Source organism: Diceros bicornis, chromosome 25 (genome assembly GCF_020826845.1).
Source record: "Diceros bicornis minor isolate mBicDic1 chromosome 25, mDicBic1.mat.cur, whole genome shotgun sequence".
In the NCBI taxonomy this organism is placed as follows: Eukaryota; Metazoa; Chordata; class Mammalia; order Perissodactyla; family Rhinocerotidae; genus Diceros; species Diceros bicornis.
In genome coordinates this window covers 9948477-9971351 of record NC_080764.1, presented here as the reverse complement: position 1 = coordinate 9971351, position 22875 = coordinate 9948477, and the positions used below count along the sequence as shown (strand labels likewise).

At 38.7% G+C, this 22875-nt stretch overlaps 1 protein-coding gene across 5 annotated transcripts in view; it reads left to right on the top strand.

Moving 5' to 3' along the window:
• Positions 1–22875, top strand: part of TNRC6B (trinucleotide repeat containing adaptor 6B) — a 175447-nt gene that overhangs the window by 136793 nt on the left and 15779 nt on the right. For 4 of the 5 annotated variants that reach the window (XM_058568303.1, XM_058568305.1, XM_058568302.1 and 1 more), the window contains 7 exons: positions 224–298; positions 1151–1196; positions 2786–2934; positions 8375–8500; positions 18609–18740; positions 19011–19106; positions 19285–19477. In XM_058568303.1, the coding sequence (XP_058424286.1) occupies positions 224–298; positions 1151–1196; positions 2786–2934; positions 8375–8500; positions 18609–18740; positions 19011–19106; positions 19285–19477 (817 nt within the window). Of the gene's footprint in view, positions 1–223; positions 299–1150; positions 1197–2785; positions 2935–4004; positions 4176–8374; positions 8501–18608; positions 18741–19010; positions 19107–19284; positions 19478–22875 lie in introns of all 5 variants that reach the window. The other variant, XM_058568306.1, reaches the window with a different exon arrangement.

Here is a 22875-nt window from a genome sequence, read left to right as displayed (position 1 = left end):
TCAGCATGACAAAAGAAGAATGAAAACATAGATATGACTAAGACTTATTAATCTTTTAGACTAACAGGTAAAATATCAAAATAGCCATAGTTAAAGAGGAATGGTTAGGGTTCAGAAAGGTGAACTTAGTTCTACACTTTCCATCAGTACTTATGCAACTCAGATATGAAGTTGAAATAAAATAGATTATTTGGTTCTGAGGTTACATATTTCATTTCTGTAGTGCTCACTAAAAGGAGGAAACAATGATTCATGGATGAATCCTCTTGCCAAACAGTTTTCAAATATGGGATTGCTGGTAAGTTTTATTTTTTCTTATGTGTAATGTATCCCAACTTTTACTTTTAGTACAAATTTTAAGACCATTGCCACAAATAGTACAAAATTACAGATTTAGAAACTGGTTAAGTAACGTTCCTTATTTGGATTAAGCAATATTTATTCTCTATTCTTTTATTCTTAGTGAAATATCGAATATTTAAATGTTATGGCTTTTAAATTTATGATTCTTATATCCTTTTCCTTAGGAGATTAGGGAAGAAAGAGCCAGGCACTTAAAGTTTATACAGTTTTGCCTGACTACTACTGTACCAGTTTTAATATTATAATTTTTAAAAAGACAACAGCAGCAAAATAACTAGAGAAAACTATTCATGATTAACTATATAGGGAATTCTTGTAAAATTTCTAATTTTTTTATCTCTTGGAAATATGGGGACACTCTGTCCCTGGTTGCCAAAAGACAAATGACTTGACTTGGCTGCACATTTCAAGATTTGATGACTTGACAAGTCACAAGAAGAAGTTGTCATCATTTGGCTGCCACTCATGGAATTTGATCCTGAGCCGACTGGAACTTGAGGACAGGGGTTTATTTCTCCAAGCAGCTGTTCAGCTATTGCTCTGTCCATAGATTTACCAAAGCTAATTCTGCGTGAAAATTGAATTTAGGAATATAGCTACCAGCAGCAGTCAAATTAGTTGTATCCAAAATGTTAACTGTCTTCATTCCAGTTTAAGGTTCCTTTCAAAGGACCTTATGTATTGCCAGTAGTAAGATGTGACTCTCACATGAATAATGCCATTTCTTCTCTTATTCAAACATTTAATTCAAACCTTTAATCCTCCCTCACTATCCTTTATTTTTCAGAGTCAAACTGAAGATAATCCAGGCAGCAAAATGGATTTGTCTGGAGGTGTGTATCACTGCACTGATAGGAATGGAATACATTGTTGTTCATGGATCCCGTTGGGATCCCCTGCTCAGTTTGAGTTGAGATGGGTGCAGTTCCGTAGACGTGTATTGAATACTTTGTGGAAAGTACCGTGTTAGATACTAGGTAGGGGTTGAAAACTCAGATGACTGCAAGAGCCAAGAAAGTGATGTAAATGCGTGGTATGTGCCAGGTATAAGACATTGGGACTTGGAGGTTAGCTGTGGAGAGCATATGTACCGCCTAAAGGAGCCAGCCTTGCTCGGCTCTGAGCAGTTGCTGCCGTGGAGGAGTGTAGGCTCAGCTTTGCCAGCTCTTCCTGTTTTTCAGGAGAGACCAGAAATACAGATATATATTGACATCCTGATTTTTAAATACTGGAAACTAATTCAGATGTCTCAAAATGCTGTGTGTGGCCAAGTGGCCAGCCTGGTGGCATAGCGGTTAAGTTCGCACGCTCTGCTTCGGCAGCCCAGGGTTCACAGGTTCGAATCCTGGATGTGGACCTACGCACCGCTCATCAAGCCATGCTGTGGCACTGTCCCACATACAAAATGGAGCAAGATGGGCACAGATGTTAGCACAGGGCTAATTCTCCACAGCAAAAGGAGGAAGATTGGCAACAGATGTTAGCTTAGGGCTGATCTTCCTCACCAAAAAAAAAAAAAAAAAAAAATGCTGTGTGTGACCAAAGTCCGTCTGTGGCCCTGCCAGACTCAGCTCTCAGGTTGCCAGTCCTGTCCACACGGGAACATTTCATTATGGACAAACTCTCCCACTGCAAGTGGAGCAGATGCAATGTCAGCCCCTAGTCTGTGGGGTCTTCACAGGATGCTCTTGCTCACCCTGAGGAACTTAAAAAAGAATCGCACCAAGAAGGAAAGAAAACCATCCTGGGTAATAAGGGAAATAGTTTTTGATCGGTGATATTTTTAAACTTGAGAATAACTAAAAAATAAGCTTCCCTTCCTGGGGCATTGATCACGTCAGTGTACAACAGCGAATTTATAGAGCTGTGAAAAAAGAGTGGAAACAATCATTGCACCTGGGAAATTACATTGTACCAGTAGTGTGGCACACCATCTCCTGTGTTGAACTCAAGTTCTAAATTTTAGGGCAACAACTGTGCCTCTTTGATCTTTTTATTCCCAGTAACTTGTGTTTCACAACCCCAACCATTTATCCAGTAGATGCTAAAATAGCAACAAGAGATAAATTCTCTCACTGAGGACATTTGAATTTATGCACAAGATATATTCATCAAACATATCAATAATCTTTCTAAATATTTTTTTCCGTCAGGTTTTTACCAGGTTAGCCCTAAGGCTCTCTTTCAGTCTTCTATAGAAAACAAGCTACAACTGATACTTGTTTTTTTTTTTTTTTAAAAAAAAAAAAAGACCCACATGTGTTCCGTGGAGGATCAGCAGCAGCCTGAACCACCGGAACTAGTGAGGGCTCTTCTGGCCTTACACCCAGCACCCAGGGGGGCAGAGTGGGCAGGTCACTCTTGGTCATGGGGGAGACACTGATTCTTGAAATTTTCACAATCCTTCTGTGCTATTTTTCAGGGAGCCTTCCAGATAAAAAATTTGATGTGGACAAGCGAGCAATGAATCTCGGGGATTTTAATGATATCATGAGGAAGGATCGATCTGGGTTCCGTCCACCTAATTCCAAAGACATGGGAACCACAGATAGTGGGCCTTATTTTGAGAAGGTGAGTTGACTCCTTTGTTTAAGATAATGATTCATGAGAACAACTTTGGTTCCTCTTTGCCTTTTGATAATTGATTCCAGGAGGAAGCATAGAATTACTGAACTAAATTAATGAGCAAAATGCAAATGTCACCTGTGTTTAAATGGTGACATGCAAACAGTTGATATCAACAGGTGACTAGGCAGGAGCTGGAATCATCTGTATGTAGGATGTGAGTATTGTGAAGAAGGTCTAAGTTTTGGAAAATTATGAAGTTTGGAGGGGAGAAAAGGTTTGACATTTTATAAGTGGGGAAAGGCACACTTAAAACATGTAGAAAAAATTTGAGAAACAAATTTATTCTGAATTCTTTTTTATGCTACTGTGCAGTTACAAATTAAATTTTGGGATCTTGTGCAAATACTCTGTGTCTCGTAAGGCCTTGCCTTCTACCTTTGTCAAGATGATCCAAAACTTTCTGCTTTGCTGTTTCTAAAGAGCTCTTTTGTGATCTTTCTCCATTTTCCTAGTGATCTATTTTTAGTTACAATGGTATACTTTTCAGATTCTCAACTACCTGATTTAAACAAGTCATTTATACCTATTTGTTTTGATATTTAACATTTCTAATGGAGGACATTATTCCTTGATTCTGAATTGCAGTGCTCCTGGTTTTCAGAAAGCAGTTGAAACCAAAATTTTTAGATCTGGCACATTTTTGACACCACTGATGCTGATCCAGACAGCAGCATATTCACAAGAAGGTTACTCTGGCTTCTGTTTCAGCAGCTACATAGTTAGAGTAATCAATATTAGATTTAAAAAAAAAGTGTCTGGTAATTTTTATCTTGTTGCAATGGACAGAATGTATTACTAACTTAGAGAATAAGAAAAATCTGTATCAAAGAGGATGACAGATGGTGTCTGTTGAGCAAAAGTATGATGATTATCAGATCCAAATTCCGTCCTCGTTTATTGCTAATACACTCTAACTTTGTTTATTCCTAGTGTTTCTCTCTTTTCCCTTCTTGCATTCTGTTGCTTCACTAACCAACACTCCTTGTGATTGGCTAACTACTACTACTTTTCAGCTGACTTTGCCTTTCTCCAATCAAGATGGGTGCCTTGGGGATGAGGCTCCCTGCTCTCCCTTCTCCCCTTCTCCCAGCTACAAGCTGTCTCCCTCTGGTTCCACACTACCCAACGTCAGCCTTGGAGCAATCGGCACAGGGCTCAACCCCCAAAACTTCGCTGCTAGACAAGTAAGGAGGCCTCTCAAATTTATAACTGCTTGGCTGTGGCCTCACCTTGGCCCTGGTCTGCAGTTTATTGCATCATTTGTCTGTCTTGGGAAATTTGTTGATTACTGAATGCACAGAATGATATTAAGTATAGGCTTTAGATCTTTCAGCCCATAGAACCATCTCTCTTCATGTTTCTCAACATGGGTTTTATTTTAAATGTTTCTTTTGTCTTCTCATTTTTGGTCATGGGTTAATAAGTTAACTAATAACTGGCTTAGGAAAATGTTAAAGAGGCTACATAAGTACCTTCTATCATCTAGTTTAGCAACAGATTTGCCATTTTTAACAGATTGAATGGCAAGTAATACTTTTGAGGTCTTTTCAATTTAATAAAACTGCTAATTAGAAATAACAGCAAAACTAGTAAGATTAAATATTTGAGGGTTATAGCATCTTAAAATCTAGTATCTTTAAGAATAAAATATAATAATTACCCAGAGAAAGGTAACTTTGATATTAGATAATGAAGCTTTGAGAAGACCAGATATTGCTGAGACGTGGCAGTGTTTCATTCAACCTGGAGCATCCCCTTTCCCAGGGTTGGATCTGTCAGTCCTCCAAGCAAGGGCTGTACAATAGAAACAAGACTGGCACGGCTGGCATGATGGTGACTCCTTGCTTTCACAGGCCTGAGGGGGCGCAGCAGGCCTCTGTCTGTCACCCCACAGTAGCTCTCTTGTAATTTTTTGGAGAAAACCAAGAATTTGGAGATAATTTCTTTGCGACAGTGACTCCAACGATGATATTTTCCTAGCCGTAGTTCTGTGACTGCTTGTTACTGTGACTTTCACCTTCAGATGTCATGGAAGGACATTTAATTATGAGTTGTATTCATTCTGTTTCCACATAATGACTTTCACATATAAATTAAAGGATGATATAAAACACCTCTTACATCATAGTCCTCAAGTTGCATATAGGTCTTTCATATGCTTTCTAATTGTTGCATTAGCACATTTTTAAAAATGGATTCTATTATATCCATGTATTCAGATTGGTTCTCTCTGGACTGGGAGTTATAGGTAATTTTTTGTTTTCTTCCTTTATATTTCACTGTTTTTCTTAATGTTTTCACAGAGGACATGGATATGTATTGCTTATATAAACAGAGAAGAAACAACTGCAGTTATGCATTGCTTGACAACAGGGATACGTTCTGATAAATGTGTTGTTAGGCGATTTTATTGTTGTGCCAACATCATAGAGTTTACACAGTCCTAGATGGTATAGCCTGCTATACACATATGCTCTGTGGTACTCATTTTATGGGACCACTGTCATATATGTGGTCCATCGTTGACCAAAACCTTGTTATATGGCACATGACTGTATATCAGTGTTTTAGGGGGCTCTTTTGTTTTGAGTTGAGGTATAGAAAATATAAAATAGTCATAACACTCTTGGTTAATAGTGATTATAAACATGCTTCCAGGATCACATGATTATCAAATTCTATTAGTATGTAAACTTTAGTATAATAGACCAACCAAACTAGCTGTGCACTGGACTCAAGAAAACGTCATTCCTTTTCTTTTTTGATCTGTGTATTGCTTCAAAGTCCATAGTCAACCAAGTTGATACATATGTTGTATCCAAATATGGTCATGGTTTTTCACACGGTTTTCATGCAGACTTAATATACTTCCTAATTAAAAAATTTAAGGTTTTTATTTTCAAGTCACAGAAGATTTCATTCAGCCTGGTAACTTTGTTTTTAATTTGTATACTTTTCTGAGTTAGACACCGTAGTTGAGGCAAATATCACCAATAACTGTTAGGACTCAGGTCATCATAAAAGCCTTACATACAACAGTAAAGCTTTAGAAATAGCCAGATAAACCACCATTAACCTGTATATAAGCTTTTGATGACCATTTTCCCAATTTCTACATATAATTCTAAAAAAAAGACTAGACTTGTATTATTGCCACTAAATACATTACTGTGCAAAATAACTACTTCTGAGCCAAGAAAATCACCAGCTTGTGATGCCAGGGTTCCATATTTAAAAATAGAGAAGGCATTTTTTGATAGACTACTATTGACTTACCTGATACAGATATATCAAAGTGCTTAGTATGGCTTTAGAGACACTTGATAATGAAAACCTAAAACTTTTGGTGGAAGTGGGGTGGAATGTGTTTACTGGGAATAGGAAAGTAGGGCTTGATTTTACAAAAACTAAAAAAGCAAATTTCTTTTAATACTTGTTACCAAAAGAGAGGTTGAAATTAAAAATGACCCTCAGAGAGCAGTTTTGGACCTGTCAAAACATGGATACTGGCAAGGACTTTAGCTACCAGAAACCCCACCCTCCAAGGACCAGTCCATGAATACTTAACTTCTGATGACAGGGTCGTTACTTGGATAGTAAAGTGTAAGTGAGAACAATCTTAGCAGAATATTCTTAGTGAAATAAATGTTTCCTGTTTTCCCAGGAATGGTCAGTAGCTGAGCTGCTGACTCCCATGATCTCAGAAGAGTTAGAGCTGAGCCATGTCACTTTAGAGTGACAGCTTGATTCATAAGACAAGAGAAGCAGAGATATTCGAGTTTCTAGAATTAAAGGTCTTCTCATGTTTAAACAGTCCTTTGGGAGATTTAACATTCATAGTGGATCTTTGATTTTCTTTTATGAGATATACACAGATTTTGATTGCCATTTCTACTTTATGTTCATAGTCATTTTTATTTTCAATGATTTTAAGTTCATTAATTTCCCTGTAGCAGTCCCTTATCTACTTTTGAATCATTGAGCCATCAGAATATCTTTAGTGTTCTAGAACTTAATGGTGCCATTACAAAATTCTTCTTTAAAATTTTAATTACCTTCCTCCCCACAATTCCAGGGAAAAGGTGATGGTGGTGACTTCAGTTCAGGGACACATACTTGGCATAAGCAATAGTGCAACTGTCTTCACTGATGATGTTCAGTGGGACGTTTTCAAGTATATGAAATTGGTGGGTTATGGATGTTTGCAAATGATGTGCTCATCCTATGGACCAGGGCTTTATTGAGTTTTGGGAATACAAAGAAGGAAATATTAAGCTGGTGGTGGATAGACAGAATGGAAAATGACTATAACATGATTTGATGATGGATGCTATCAAAGAGTTTTGAGAACATAGAGGTGGGCTCAGTTAATTTGAATGTGAAATAAGGAAGAAGGTTTTGAGGAAGACTTTCTTGATGAGGATGATCTCTGAGCTGGGCCTTGAGGAGCCCAAGTGAAGATGGTGTGGAAAACTACACTGTGAGGAACACAGTGTCAAGTATCAAATATGGTTTCTTTTCTGAAGGACTTTTCTCAGCCAGAAACAAATTAGAAAGGAACGGCCCTCGTATAGCCCAGCTTTCTGTGGCTCTTTAATTGGAACAGTCTAGAAGTGTTCCAGTGAGTTGGTCCTGCAGTAATCAGGGAGTTAAGCTTGTTTTTAACTAGGGTGATAGTCATATATTTGAATGACAAGTTACAGGTGAGTAATGTACAGTTTGTTTTGATGTCCCTATAATAATTTTTCACCTTTTCCCTTTCTTTCTTTTTTACTTCGCTCTGTGATTGATTCAGATTTCCTCATCTAGCAAAGAAGGGACCAAGCAGACCCAAGACAGGGAAGGGTGTTTAGAACTGGAGTAGGGTCCTCATGGAGCTAGGCTCACAATTGAGTGGCGCTGATTTTATGATTGAACTAACCAGTTCAGAGAAGTAATATCACAGTATTATTTTAAAATTCATATTATTCATAAGCCTGCATTTTTACTAGGTGCCTTTCAAGATGGATCTCAGATTGTAAGGTTTGAGAATAAATTTGGTAAACCCAATCTTAAAAAAGAAAGTAGTTGAATTAAATGTTACATTGCCTATACTTTCAATTATAAAAAAAAAAAAATTAGTGCTTTTTCTAACATTTGAATAAATTTAACCCTTTTTGGTTTGTAGAGTGCATCAGACTGCAAGGGTGGTGATGATATGCCCATGATTGGATTTGAATAATTTTCCCAGGCATTCCAAGATGAGGAACTTTTCAGTTATAAAATTCTGTGATTCCACGGAACACAGGATATGATTCTTCTGAGGAGTAGAAAACCTAAACTGTTTCTTATTTACATTTTCTTATGTTAACAAAAAGCCTTAGTGTTGCTGTGTTGTTTACAGGGTGGCAATCATGGTTTGTTTGGAAATAGCACAGCACAATCGAGAGGTATGCACACCCCAGTGCAGCCACTAAATTCTTCTCCTAATCTCCGGGCGCAAGTGCCTCCCCAGTTTATTTCCCCCCAGGTAAGCAATTTTATGTTTTCACAGTTCAAAAATAAAGCCCATCCAGGTCGCTACCAGTTATCAACTGACTGATTTCGTGGGCATAAAAAGAATAATAGTAGTCTTAAATTTGAAAAACCCAGATGCCAAGGATCAAGATTTTTAGAACAAAACATCAAATCTCCTTTCCTTATTGTATTGTGCATATAAAGTAGATGTTTTTGCATGAAAAACATTATGCTTATATTCATTTTAGACCTACCATATATTTTTCTAATACTGTATTGGTTTTTTAATTGCATATAATTAAAACTATTTTATAAATTCTGATGCGTCAACATTCAGAAGTTGGTTGCCCTCAAGGACTCACCCACAGATAAACAGGAGAATTGCCAGATTCGGAGTTGTTCTAAAAAGTTTTGAGGAGATAGATGCTAAAATACTGACTAGATGCTCTAGGAGAGTTTTAGAACTAATGCAGTGGCAGAGACTTGTTCATAGAGAGGCTCTGTATAGGACACAGTCCTTTGGGTACCATGGGAATCCTTTAGGTCCATTTCTTAGTAGGGATGTGCAGTGAGTTGTTTGAGGGGTACAGGTGAGAGATTTGTGCCAGTCTACAGCAGACAGTTTCTTGTACCTCTTTGTGAGAAAACAAGTCTGAGGAGCAAAGTGAAAGCTGATATGCCCGTGTAAGGATTCAGCGTGTGACCGTGGTCTTCTTAGAATGTTACTTGAATGAACTGAGATCAAGAGCTTTGAGTCCATCCCATCCTATAAAAGGGGGTGGGGCACTTACTAGATCCAACCAACAGGTTGTGAAGAGTCAGGTTTTTGTGTTTTGGTTTTTGGAATGTCTTTTAAGACAAAAGCTTAAAATATTTGGAACCATAATCTATAGATTTCAAATCCTGTTTTTGACATTGAGTCTGTTTTGACATTTTTGACATCGAGTCTATACTGTCCCCTCTCCCAATCTTCTTGTCCTGTTTGGGAGTCCTCTTAGTGTCTCTCTCCTTCCCCTTCCCTCTCTAAGTTCCAGTCATCCTTTAAGTCCCAGGTAGTGGTATGTCCTCTAGACAGAGCTGTTCCTGACTTCCCCAGCACTCCACAGTGACAGTGTCATCTTAACTCTTGGAACACTTTCTAGCATGCCGTGGTATCAGGCCAGCAGTCATCCGTGGTTATTGAATGTCTGCAGTGTGCCAGGTGCTATGTTGGCAATGCACAGATGAAGAAAACACCGTCTCTCTCCTAGCAGCCCCCTGGAGTTGGTAGTGGTGATGGCAGAATAGTCAGGAAGTAGTCAGTGTGATAAATGTTGTATAGAAATGATTAACAGAGTTTGAGGGGGCTGGACGAGTCCTCACATTAGCAGTGACATTTAAGCTGGGTCTTCAAGAATGAGTCAGAGTTTGCTGGGCACAGCCAGATGAAAGGTGCCTTCTAAGCAACAGGAGAAGTTGGTGCAAGGGGCAGTAATATCTGGAAGCATATGGCATGTTTGCAAAAATGCAGTTAGTTTGAGCTTATTGAAGCATATAGATGTTGTCTAGAGTGGGATAGGAAGAAAGTAATCAGGAATTTTGGGACCAAATTTGGAAAAGCTTTGTTTGCCTTTCTAAGGAGTTTAGACTTTGTCCTTTGGTCAGCATGGTTTGTGACCATCATCTGGGCTGCTACTTAAAAATCGGTTCCCATATCTCTCCCAGTCTCCTGAAGCAGAATCTTGCTGTTGGGACCCGGTCACCCCCAGGTTATTTTTATGTGCACCCTGTTTGGCTGCTACTGCTATAAATAATATAGTATTAGGCAAGATTTTTCAGCTGAGTGGCAATGTAGGAAAATTTATGTTTTAAAAAGATAGCACTGTGAGTAATATAGAGGACACGTTGGAATTGCAGAATTACTAAAGCAAAGGAGATCAGTTACAAGGCTTGTACAGGAGTCCAGGGAAGGCAGTGGCAGTGGAAATTAAGACCTTCTTGTGAAGGTCACCGATGATCTTTGTGTTGTGGAATACAATGGTCTATTCTCCAGTCTGTTCTTATTCAGTGTATCAGCAACATTTGACACAGTTGATCTCTCCCTCCTTTTTGAAACACTTAAATCATTTGGTTTTCAGACATCTGTATTGAGTTCCCCCTGCCTCCCCTTCTCTATCTCTTTTACAAGTTCCTCCTCACTTGCCCATTTCAGAGCCACTGCTAGGTGAGCTCACCCATTGGAATGACTTGACTGACAATTTCAAAATAGTGTCTTCAGCCTAGATCTCTCTTCTCAACCCCACAGACATCTGGGCATCTCTACTAGGATACCTTATAGGCATCTCAAGTTAACATGTCCAAACAGAACTTCTGACTTCATCCCACACTCCCCTCAAAAACATCCTCTTCCTCTAAGTAAATGGCACTCCCATCTTGCAAGTGCTCAGGCCAGAGACCTCAGAGTACTCAGAGTCCCCTGCAGTCCACATCTAATCCATCAGCAAATCCTCCCTTCAAAACTTTATCCAGAATCTGACCATTTCTTACCACTTCCCCTAATATGACCCCTGGCCGAGCCACCACCATCTGTCTGCTAGAAATGGCGTCCTGACTGGTCCCACCCCTGCTTCATTCAACACTTGCCTGCCTCGAGTCTGTTCCCAACCCAGCATTCAGACTGATCGTCTAAAACTGCGCTGTCCAATGTAGCCATTAGCCATGTGAGCACTTGAAATGTGACTAGTGGCATGGAAGAACTGAATTTTTAATTTTAATTAATTTAAATGTAAATAGCCACACATGGTTAGTGGCTATCATATGGACACTGCAGATGTAGAACATTCCTACCACAGCAGAAAGTTAAGGTAAATCATGTTACTACTTTACTGGGAGTCCTCTCATGGCTCCCTCTCTCACTGAGAATACAAAGCCAGCTCTTTACTGTGGTCTTTGAGGCTTTTGGTGATCTCTCCACCCTGCACACCTACTACTTTCCCATTCATGCAGGCCTCTCCAGCCACCTGGCCCCAGCACACTGAGCACGCTCCTAGAATGCTCTTCTTCCAGATTGCCGCATGGCTCCATCTTTATTTCCTTTGGATCTCTGCTTCAGTGCCACCTCATCAGGCCAAGCTGTGTACAGTACACCACCACCACTGTTACTCTCCTCCCTCCTCACCCCCGCAGGAGTGTGATAATCTTCACAGTGGCAGGATCTATGTCTGCTTTGTTCACTGCGGGATCCTGAACATCTACAGCTGTGCAGGGCTTGTATTTTGAGCTCAGTAAATCTATGTCAAGTCATGGGACGATGCATTTCAGAATGATTTAGAAAGTGGAATTGTTAGGAAAGCTCAGTTAACTTAGCCTAAGAGACTTAGAGGCTGCAAATCTCTTTATGACCAAAGTGTCTGCTCCACTTGGAAAAGAAAAGTACTTGTGTTCTCGTACATTTTTGAAATCACCTTATTTAGCAAAACGTGGTTAACATTTAAATGCATAATGGGGGCAGAATATTCAACAACGGAATCTTCAGTTTTTTTCCTGACATTTCCATATTTTAAAAAATGAAGCAGTCGGGTAGCTCTGTTTTTTTTTTTTAAGTAAAGACAATATAATAACCACACTGAAAGTTTGGATAGTGGAGAAAAAATTCTTCCAGAAACTGCCCCCCTGATGCAATGACAGGGATTATTTTTACACAATCTCCTATTCAGACTTTGTGTACAAGCATGCTTTTCACATACTTGCGTTCATGTTCACCGTCTTCCTGTTTTTGTTGACATGTAGTCTTCATGTTGATCATTCTTAATGAACAAGGCATAATGTTCCATCAGGTAGACTTATTTTGATCTCCCTTCCCCCCTTACTGGATATTAAATTGTTTCTAATTTTTCGCTGTTATAAATAATGCTGTAGAGAAATCCTTACACATAGGTCTTTGCCCACATTATTTCTAAATTTAGTTGCCCAGAATGAAATTTCTGGCTCAAAGCACATGAACCTTTAAAATTTTTGATAAATATTATCAAATTTTATATCCATTTTAACCACTTTATAGGAACAGTCAATATTTAATGTCAACATAGAAAGAAGACATTGAAACTCCTCTTTAAGATTTGTTATAAATGTTCCAGGCCTTGGGTTTTTCTACCTTGCCTTTTTCTTCCTGTTACTCAAACATTCAGAAGTAACATATTCTAGAAATATTCATATTTATTCCTGTTACTCAAATATTCAGAAGTAACATAGTCTTGCTCTTAAATTCCTGTCATTCTGCACCTGCAGTGCTTTGTTAAATGCCATATTGACTCCAACTAGATCTTCACTTTCTCCAACCCAGCTGGAGATTGAAGGGCTTTTAAGCCAAGACAATTAACTCTCTGCTACGGGAATATACAAACCTGTGCTTTAATTACTCTGCAACCCTGGTATGAATAGCCATTTGCCAGGAGCCTAGTGGAGCTTCTCTCTGGTCCTTTTTTGTTCATTGGAGAAAGACAATACATGTGCAGTCTGAGGAAGGGAGAGGTTGAGCAGAGCTGGATAGGGAGTCCTCAAAGTGTAACCTTTACAGTCTTTATAACTGTTAATTTATGGAACAAGTGAGATACTGGCATTTAAATCAAATTTAAATTTAAAGTATAAAAATACTTTGTGTTAGCATTTTTTTACTTTATACGCATTCTGTATCTATCTTTTAAACAATATATTGTTTCATTTTGCCTTTTTTTGCACCTTATGTAATGAAATCATGCAGTATATAGCCTTCTCTGACTTTTTTTACTTGATATTGTTTCTAAGATTTTTCTCATGTTGATTTGGGCAGTTATGGTTCATATAGTATTCCATTATATGAATATACCATCATTTATTTACCGATTCTACTATCAATAGACGTTTGGGTTGTTGCCAGATGTTTGCTATTATGAGCAGTGCTACTGTGAATATTCCTATATTTGTGTCCGAGGATGAATTTCTCTAGGATACTACTGGGTCATGAGCATGTTTTACTTTGAATGGTGATTTCTTTAGCTAATTTTGATAGTAGGAATAGTAGGGGGAGAGAATAATGGGCTCTTGGCAAAGGATGGCATCCATTCTCAAGACTAAAGAGAAATGAGTTGATCAAGAGACCAGCGGATTTGTTCAGTAGAGCTTTTAAAACTGAACGTAGGAGGAGGAAGAAATGAAAGCTCAGAAAATGGCTATTTATTTTGGAGGCCACCAGGTTGGGAGACAAAATAAGCAGAAGAGATTTCCCATGAATCATAGAAGAAAACTTTGGAAAGGAAGTTAGAAACAGTGCTGGTGGCCTAGGGCAGCTCTATCCAATAGAAATACAATGCAAGCCACATAGTGTAATTTGAAGTTCTCAGTAGCCATGTTTAAAAAGATAAAAAGAAACAGGTAAAATTAATTTAATAATGTGTATTCTTTAACCCAATATATCTAGATTGTTATCATTTCAACCTGTAATCAGTGCTTAAAAATTATTGAAATTTTTACTTTCTTTTTTTTAATACTAAGTCTTTGATACCTGGTGTGTATTTTATACTTAAAAGCAGGTCTCAATTTAGATTAGTCATGTTTTAAGTGCTCCATAGCCACGTGAGACTAGTGGTTAACATATTGGATGGCACGGGCCTACGAAACGTAGTTATTATATTAGTTTCTTTTCTAGAAACTGCCACAACAAATTACCACAAACTGGGTAGCTTAAAACAACAGAAATTTATTCTCTCAGAAGTTCTGGAGGGTAGAAGTCCGAAATCAAGGTGTCATTAGAGTTGGTTCCTACTGGAGGATCTGAAGGAGAGTCTGTTCCAGACATCTCTCCTGGCTTCGGATGGCTGCTGGCAATCCTTGGTGTCCCTTAGTTTGTAAACACGTCACTCCAATCCCTGCCTCCATATTCACATGGTGTTCTTCCCTGCATGTCTGTCTACATGACACTCTCTTGTCTGTCTCTATGTCCAAATTTTTCTCTTCTTAGAAGGACACTAGTCATTGGATTTGGGCCCACTCTAATCCCATATGACCTCATATGAACCTGATTATATCTACAAAGATCCTATTTCTGAATAAGGTCACATTCTTAGGTTCCAGGTAGGCATGAATTTGGGGGTAACACTATAAAACTCAGTATAGTTGCTAAGTCACATAAATTTAGGATTCACACTGAAGGTACAAAATATGATTTCCTAAGTAATTGAGGTATAGTGGACTAAGACTCTAGTTTGGAATATTGTGTTGATAACGTAGGGTGTAACTCATACCACCAATACTCTTAATACAGTGAGGTTAGGACTATTATATCAGAGACGGTAAGTTCAGTCACACTAGTTACCATTGGATAAACTTAAAGGAGACATGAGGAAGAGTTATTTGGGGGAAATTGTGGAGGGTATGTCTCTCATGCTGGCCATAATACTGGTGTAGAGGCACAATGCTCTGTAGTGGTATGCTCACTTTGAGCTCACATCTACTAGGGGTCCAGCTGTTAAAACAGAAAATGAAACGAGTGTTTTAATTGGTTGGCAACACTCAGCATCTCTTAGAGAATGGAGAGGAAGCAGCTGGGAGAACCATTACTTTAAACCAAAATACTTTCCAAAATGATAGAATTGATAGGTTAGGTGAAAGTGACTGAGATCTTGGAAGAAAATGAGTTGGTGAGCCAAGTATGGGAAACCTGATCTTAGTCAGATGTTTCTAGACTAGAAAGCATCAAAGAAAAGATAGGCAGATAGTCTTGAAAATGTAGCAGAGGCAGTGACTCAAAAGTATTAGGAAACTGAGGACTTGGACTGTGATGCTAAAGAGAGATGAAACGGGAAGAGCCAGTGGGTCTTCTGATGACTCAGTTTTTATAGGAGCATTTTCAGAGATGGAAAGTAAGGGTACACAAGCAAGGATGAATATGCGTAAGAGTTGTGTTCGGGGATGAGAGCACAAAATAAGCTGAGGCTTGCAAAAAAGTAGGCAGATTAAAAGAGCCTTTCGAGTTTGGTTTGGCACACTTTGGTGAATGGGAAAGGAATAATTACTTTGGACTATTTGTATTTGTATTTTTATTGCTGACTGATTAAATGGAAATAAATTTTTACTGGTTTTATCTTCTCTGTTAAAAACAAGAATGGTCAAGGGCTGGCCCCGTGGCTTAGCGGTTAAGTGTGCGCGCTCCGCTGCCGGCGGCCTGGGTTCGGATCCCGGGTGCGCACCGACGCACCACTCCTCCGGCCATGCTGAGGCCATGTCCCACATACAGCAACTAGAAGGATGTGCAACTATGACATACAACTATCTACTGGGGCTTTGGGGGAAAAATAAAAAAATAAAATCTTTAAAAAAAAAAAAAAAAAACAAGAATGGTCAACCAAAGGGGTTAAACACAAATTAAATCCTATAGAAGAGAAAGAGCTTGTGAAAAGAATTGCAGAGCCCTGTCTGTGTTCTTTGAGGAATGCTAGGAGTCTTCAAGGGGAGCTTAATAATGGCAACCCCTCTTTCTTGCCCAAATCTTGAGTTTTTAAGACAAAGGAGGAAGGCATACAAGGGCCAAAATATCCCCTTTACTACCGAGAAAGCTGATACTGAGAATGTGAGCTTCCTAATACTGAATTCCAAACTTACTCCCCAGTAACTGGAATGGGGCAGTCCTCTCTGTAGGTTTACTGCCAAGAATAAGGGAAAGAGACCTGGAGTGTTGTGATAAAGGGGAATGCCCCTCTGTGTGGAGCCTCAGATCAGAAATGGGAAAGAAGCACTCCTCCCCTACAAGGAAGTGAGGAAAATGGGAAGTTTTTTAAACAATTTTTGAAAGAATAAGGAAAGTGGCTTAAAGATTGATGAACTTGGTGCCAATTCCAGGCAAGATTCTAGACTACATTATCAAAAAGATAGCTTTTGAGCACCTGTGATAGGAATCAAGAATCACAGTTTGCTAACAAGTTTTAACTTAACTCGTTTCCTTCGTTGACTGGTAAAGAAAAAAATCTTGTATTATAAAAATAGTATAGTTGTTGTATCTCTATTTTGACAAGCCATTTGACAAGCTGTCTCTTTGTTTTAGACAAGATAGAAAATATAGGCTAAATGCTAGAAGAGTTGTGTGGATTAGTAAATCATTGATATTCCCAGGCTGATCAGTTTCAGGTTGGAAGGAAGTTTTTAGTGGCATGCTACTAGATTATCCTCAGCTCCATCAAGTTCAACAGTCACATCAGTGACCAGATGGGGAAACACAAACTGGGAATAAGTGAAATAATGCGGTAGAAAAGAACTTGGGGGAGTGACTGTTAAAAAGTTGACATACAGGAAGATAAACAAATAAATGGACAAAGAGAACAGATTAGTGGTTACCAGAGGGGTTAGGGGGTTGGGGGGTGTGCATAGGGGTAAAGGGGCACATATATATGGCGACTGACAGATAATAATGTACAACTGAAATTTCACAATGTTATAAACTACTATGACACCAATAAATTTTTAAAAAGTTGACATATAATAGAGATTCACTCTTCTACTGGGTATTTATCGAGCATGTACTATGTGCCATGCCTGTAAAGATAACTATAAGGTCCTAAGCTTGGATCAAAACATAAATTAATAAAATTTAAAGCCTGGCTGCTTAAATATTACATGGGGGGGCCGGCCCCGTGGCGTAGCGGTTAAGTGCACATGCTCTGCGGCTGGCGGCCCAGGTTCGGATCCTGGGCACGCACCAACGCACCGCTTGTCAGGCCATGCTGTGGCGGCGTCCCACATAAAGTGGAGGAAGATGGGCACGGATGTTAGCTCAGGGCCAGTCTTCCTCAGCAAAAAAAAGAGGAAGATTGGCATGGATGTTAGCTAAGGGGTGCTCTCCTTCACAAAAATAAATAAATAAAATTAAATAAAAATTAAATAAAAAATAAATATTACATGAGGGAGGAAGACATATTTTAAATATTGTAGATTTTAATTGACAATAAGCTTAGCATGTGAATTGGGAGTTATGATGCAATCATCAGAGAAACTGAGATCTTAGGCATTGTATATAAAAGTATGGCTGTTAACAGAATGGTTAGTGATGGCCAGGTCTACCCGGTATTAGACTAGGCTAGAAAATGGCTTTTCTGTTCTGGGCTCTGCACTGAGAAATTGAATGAGATAGATGGAAGAACCGATCATATTTAGCCTGAAGGTGAGACACAAAGGAACTGTAATCATTGTCTCTAAACATTTGAAGACCCATCCTTTGGAATAATATAAACATTTAGGGAGGGCCAGCCCTGTGGCGTAGCGGTTAAGTGCACGCGCTCTGCTGCTGGCGGCCCGGGTTCGGATCCCGGGTGCACACTGATGCACTGCTTGTCAGGCCATGCTGTGGCAGCGTCCCACATAAAGTGGAGGAAGATCGGCATGGATGTTAGCTCAGGGCCAGTCTTCCTCAGCAAAAAAAAAAAAAAAGAAAAAAAAGGAGGATTGGCATGGATGTTAGCTCAGGGCTGATCTTCCTCACCAAAAAAAACCAAAACAAACAAAAAAATAAACATTTAGGGAGTGCATTTCTAAGCATTTGACATGGATTAACTCATGAAATCCTCAACCAACCACTGAAGTTAATATTATTCTGAGTTTGGAGATAAGAAAAAGGAGGCTCAGAAAGGTTAGTAAGTAACTTCCTCTGAGTTACATTCTTAGAAATGGCAGACTCAGGCTGTCTGCCTCTGGAACTAAACTGTTAACCAGTGTGCTACTTGCCACTCATGGAAGAGGGATTAAGTTTGTTCTCATGGCACCAACTGATTCAGTGGGTTCACTGAGTGTTTTATGGCACATTTCCAGTAATAACTTCTCAGACAAAAGTCATATTAAGTTTTTTTTTTCTTGTAGATGATTTCTTGATTGCAAAATTCATAATTTTTACTGTAGAAAAATTGAAAGTCTAAGAAGAGAATTAAAAAGCTCTTATCACTACTCAAAGATAACCATTGGTAACACTTTGGTATATTTCTCCCAATCGTTTAATATTTTTCATAAATATTTTTCAAGGAAAAATTGACAATGCTTACTTTAGATCTATCAAGATTCTTTTCACTGAAAAGAATTTTTTTTTTTATTCTGGTAAATTCTGAAAGTTCCTCTCTTTTGTCTAGGTTTCTGCCTCAATGCTCAAGCAGTTTCCCAACAGTGGCCTGAATCCAGGTCTTTTCAATGTGGGGCCCCAGTTATCTCCTCAACAAATTGCCATGCTGAGCCAGCTTCCACAAATTCCCCAATTTCAGTTGGTAAGTAGCAGATGTTCCTCCTATAGCTAAAAAGCATATTTTTTTCTTTAGCTTTGATTTGCTTCATTATATACCAGCTATTGAGTGTGCTTAAGGGTTGATATATCAGCTCAGGTGGAGATAAATGTGACCAATAAACCAGGAACTTGGTACTTCCCTCATGGACACTTTTCATTTGGCAACTTATACTTCTGTGCACAAACCCTTTCAGTGTTCTCAGTAAGTCCATCTCAGGCAGCTTCGGTCCTCTCTCTCTCCCCTGTTTTGTAGGCATGTCAGCTTCTCCTGCAGCAGCAGCAACAGCAGCAGTTGTTACAGAACCAGAGAAAGCTTTCTCAAGCTGTGCGCCAGCAGCAAGAGCAGCAGGTAGGTGGGATTGGAAGGGTCCCTCGAGTGCTCTGTGTGAGGAGTGCATCCCTGCTTACCTTCTTTGATAGCAAGAACGAATCACATGTAGTCTTTTTCTTTGAAGTTCAGGATGTTGGCTTATCATGTGTCCATTTTCCCTTGGGCCTCCTCCTCACTCTGGACTCCTCACCTCCAGCTGGCTCGAATGGTGAGTGCACTGCAGCAACAACAGCAGCAGCAGCAGCACCAGCAGAGGCAGCCTAGCATGAAGCATTCGCCATCTCATCCTGTTGGGCCCAAGCCGCATCTGGACAACATGGTACCCAACACCCTGAATGTGGGGCTCCCAGACCTTCAAACCAAAGGGCCAATGCCTGGATATGGTTCTGGTAAGTTGTTAGTAATAAAAACTGCCTTTCAATTTTTTTTTTTTTTGGTATCTGCTGGTCATATTCTAAGCCTATGAGGGGATTGGACCTACATTACCCAGTTTTCACAAAGCCATACAAGGTAGATAAGTATTCTCATCCCTGTCTTAGAGATGAGATATTGGAGTTATCAATATCTAGAGTTTCAGTGATTTTCCGAAGCACACCACACAATTAGTAAATAGCAGTAAATATTATTAGTAATAATATCGGTATTAGTAAATAACTAACTTCTCTGACTCCAAAGCAGTCTTTTACTACTAATGAATGGCAGTCTTCTCTCCTACCACCAGGAATTTTTCAAAGCCCGTTTAAATGTTTGTACACGCTGTAAGTGCTACACGTCTGAGGTTATAATCTATTAAAATATGTAGAAGTTGAGATGTTTGGCTCTACTGATAAAATTGCCTTCTCTTGAAAAAAAATGGAAAACTAAAATTAAAATTATAAAGCAAACTGATAAAATTCTTCTGATATTAGTATTTCATCTGATTTAAATAGAATTAGCACAAGTAAAGTTATACCTTTGACATTCATCAAGAATTTGTTGGCAGGCAAATCGTAGCTCTTTCAGAACTGAGGAACATGTTGTAAGCAGAATCCAATCAGTGAGGCAACAGCGATTTAAAAATAAAATTTAAAAATTAAAAAGGCACAACACACCACAGCAGGTTTCTTCTTAGAGTGACAGCATTTAGATTTTATTTTGGTGAAGAAGATACTGTTCTATGCAAACTCAAAAACAAGAGTTGGGGAGACCTGAAATCCCTGCTCCTGGGTGACAAAGTGACCCTGGACAAATGGCCCTGCTCTCTGTGCTTTAGTTCTGTGAGGTACCCACTGGAGTGGAGTGCCCACTTCCTACTGAGGTGTCCACATGCAGAAAAGATAAAAGACTTCAAGGACTCCTTGATCCTGGATAGTTTTAAGGGAGTTAATTTCCAGATTCTCAACTTCCATCAGCTGTACTCTTTCTTAAAAACGACCTGCCTGAGAACTGACTTAAATTAAAATAACCTTTCTTCCACTTGATGTAAAAGAAGGGCAAACTTTCCCCCATCCCATGTCTTGCCGGGGCATGCTCATCTGGGGTGTAGAACGCAGGGCACCAAACAAGGAGGAAGCCTCCTGTAATGACTAGTGAAAGTGTCATTACCCCTGGGTACCCAGTCTTCACCTTCTTAATCATATTTTCTGTTAAGGATGAAGCTTGATTTAGGAAGCTTGGTATTTTGGTGTCTTTTGAGCTGTTTTGAATTTAGACACTGTATATGACAATAAAGCAGAGCAACTTTGCTTCTTCCATCCCCCTTTGTCAAAAAGTACACAATTCTTGAAGTAGAGTCCAGTCAGTCAAAGCAAAGAGAGCATCTGGAAGCCACAAGTGGCTTTTCCACGAGTTTAAATGCACACAGTTCATTTCAGCTCTTCTCATTACTCATCCCTAGGGTGTCTTAGGTGGAAAGAAAAGTACTTTCAAACAGCCTGAGCAGTATGAGTTAGTGACACTGCCTCTCTTAAATATCCGTTTTCACAGTGCATCAGGTAAAGCCTGTGAATAAACTTGCATATGATTTCCTTTAGGCTGGGTATGCGTTAGTCAGTTGTTAGAAACCGAAAATCATGATGTATTTGGAATAATCCAGTGGCAGTCCTTATAACATCTTTAATATTTTCTGCCTCCTATTAAAAAGTAAAATTATATATTGGCTGCAAGTCTGTTAGTTTTTAGCAGCATATGCCTTTCTCATTTATTAAATGTATAGAAAAATTTTATCATAATGTCTTATTAGATTAATGGTGTTGTTATTGTACTCGAGTCTTAACTATTCGTAATGGCTGAAGGATCAGAGTTCAATATACACACATACATACATTTACTGAAGAAATTTCATGTTTTTTATCATACCCCTGTTTCATAAGTAACTTATGAATTTAAATAAATTTAAATTTAGCTATGTACCATAATCTAAATTAAGTAAGGAGGAAGAACATACTGACTTATTAACTTGTTTACATTTGATAACTTATTAAGCAATATATAAATTAATTTTATTAGGTATTTATTGTGATCTGACCACTTATAATCTGCCTTACAAGATGCATTTTGTAATTTATTTCAGTTATAATATTTCTTAATTCATATTACTGCATTTATTTGAATTGAAAAACACATTTTGGGACTGAAAGTAAGTCTGATTTGGCTGCCTGTTTTGAATAAACTAAATCTGTACCCGTAAGATTTAGATGAAAATATATTTCAAGTATATACAGAGATTAAAATTTTTTTGAGGGCCGGCCCGTGGCTTAGGGGTTAAGTGCACGCGCTCCGCTGCTGGCGGCCCGGGTTTGGATCCCCGAAGCACTGCTTCTCCGGCCATGCTGAGGCCGCGTCCCACCTACAGCAACTAGAAAGATGTGCAACTATGACATACAACTATCTACTGGGGCTTTGGGGGAGAAAAAGGAGGATTGGCAATAGATGTTAGCTCAGAGCCGGTCTTCCTCAGCAAAAAGGGGAGGATTAGCACGGATGTTAGCCCAGGGCTGATCTTCCTCACAAAAAAATAAAAGTATGCCTAATTGAATTGTCAGGTGATAATGACCTATCTAAAGATTATGTTTTACTCTCTATGTTACTGAGCTGGGGAAACAGAATATACTTAAGGGAAAGAGAATATACTTAAAAAGGAATTCAGAGAATAAAGTGATATAACAAGACTCCTCCTTTTCCCATCTCCTTATTTATATAAGATTTCTTAGTGCTTTATGTCTACAAAAGTGTTTAAAAATAGGAATAGAGTAGCATGAACTGAGTCTCATTCTAGTAATAAGTCATAGTCATTCATAGCTATCTGAACTAATCGAGAAACAAAGGCACTCATCTTACTATAAAATGCATTTCCAAGAAAATTTTACTTTTTATGTTTAAAATTTATCAAAATTTGGAACATTTATGTGTGTGATATACCCAGAAAAAAGTAGAGTTATGAATGTTAGAGATTATTAAAATAGCAGAAGAGTAATTTGTATCTGTCCTGGGGTTATGAACGTGTCAGTATCACATGTGCATGTGGATGTGGATTAGAACAGTTGTGTTAAATGGGCGCCTGTGGGGGATTTGTTTCTTTTATAATTTATTCTTTATTATAATTATTGTAAAAGCACTAGTTTGTGTTTTAACCTACAACGAAAGGAGTAGCAGAAAATAAAGAACTATAGACATCAACTATAGAAGGAGTGATGAATTAAGGACAAGTATTTGAGAGTTTCCTCAAGGAGGTGAGCCTTGAGCCAAGTGGTCGAGATGAATAGACGATGAATTAGGGTATGTGGAGGCAGGAGGAAGTAACTCTGGC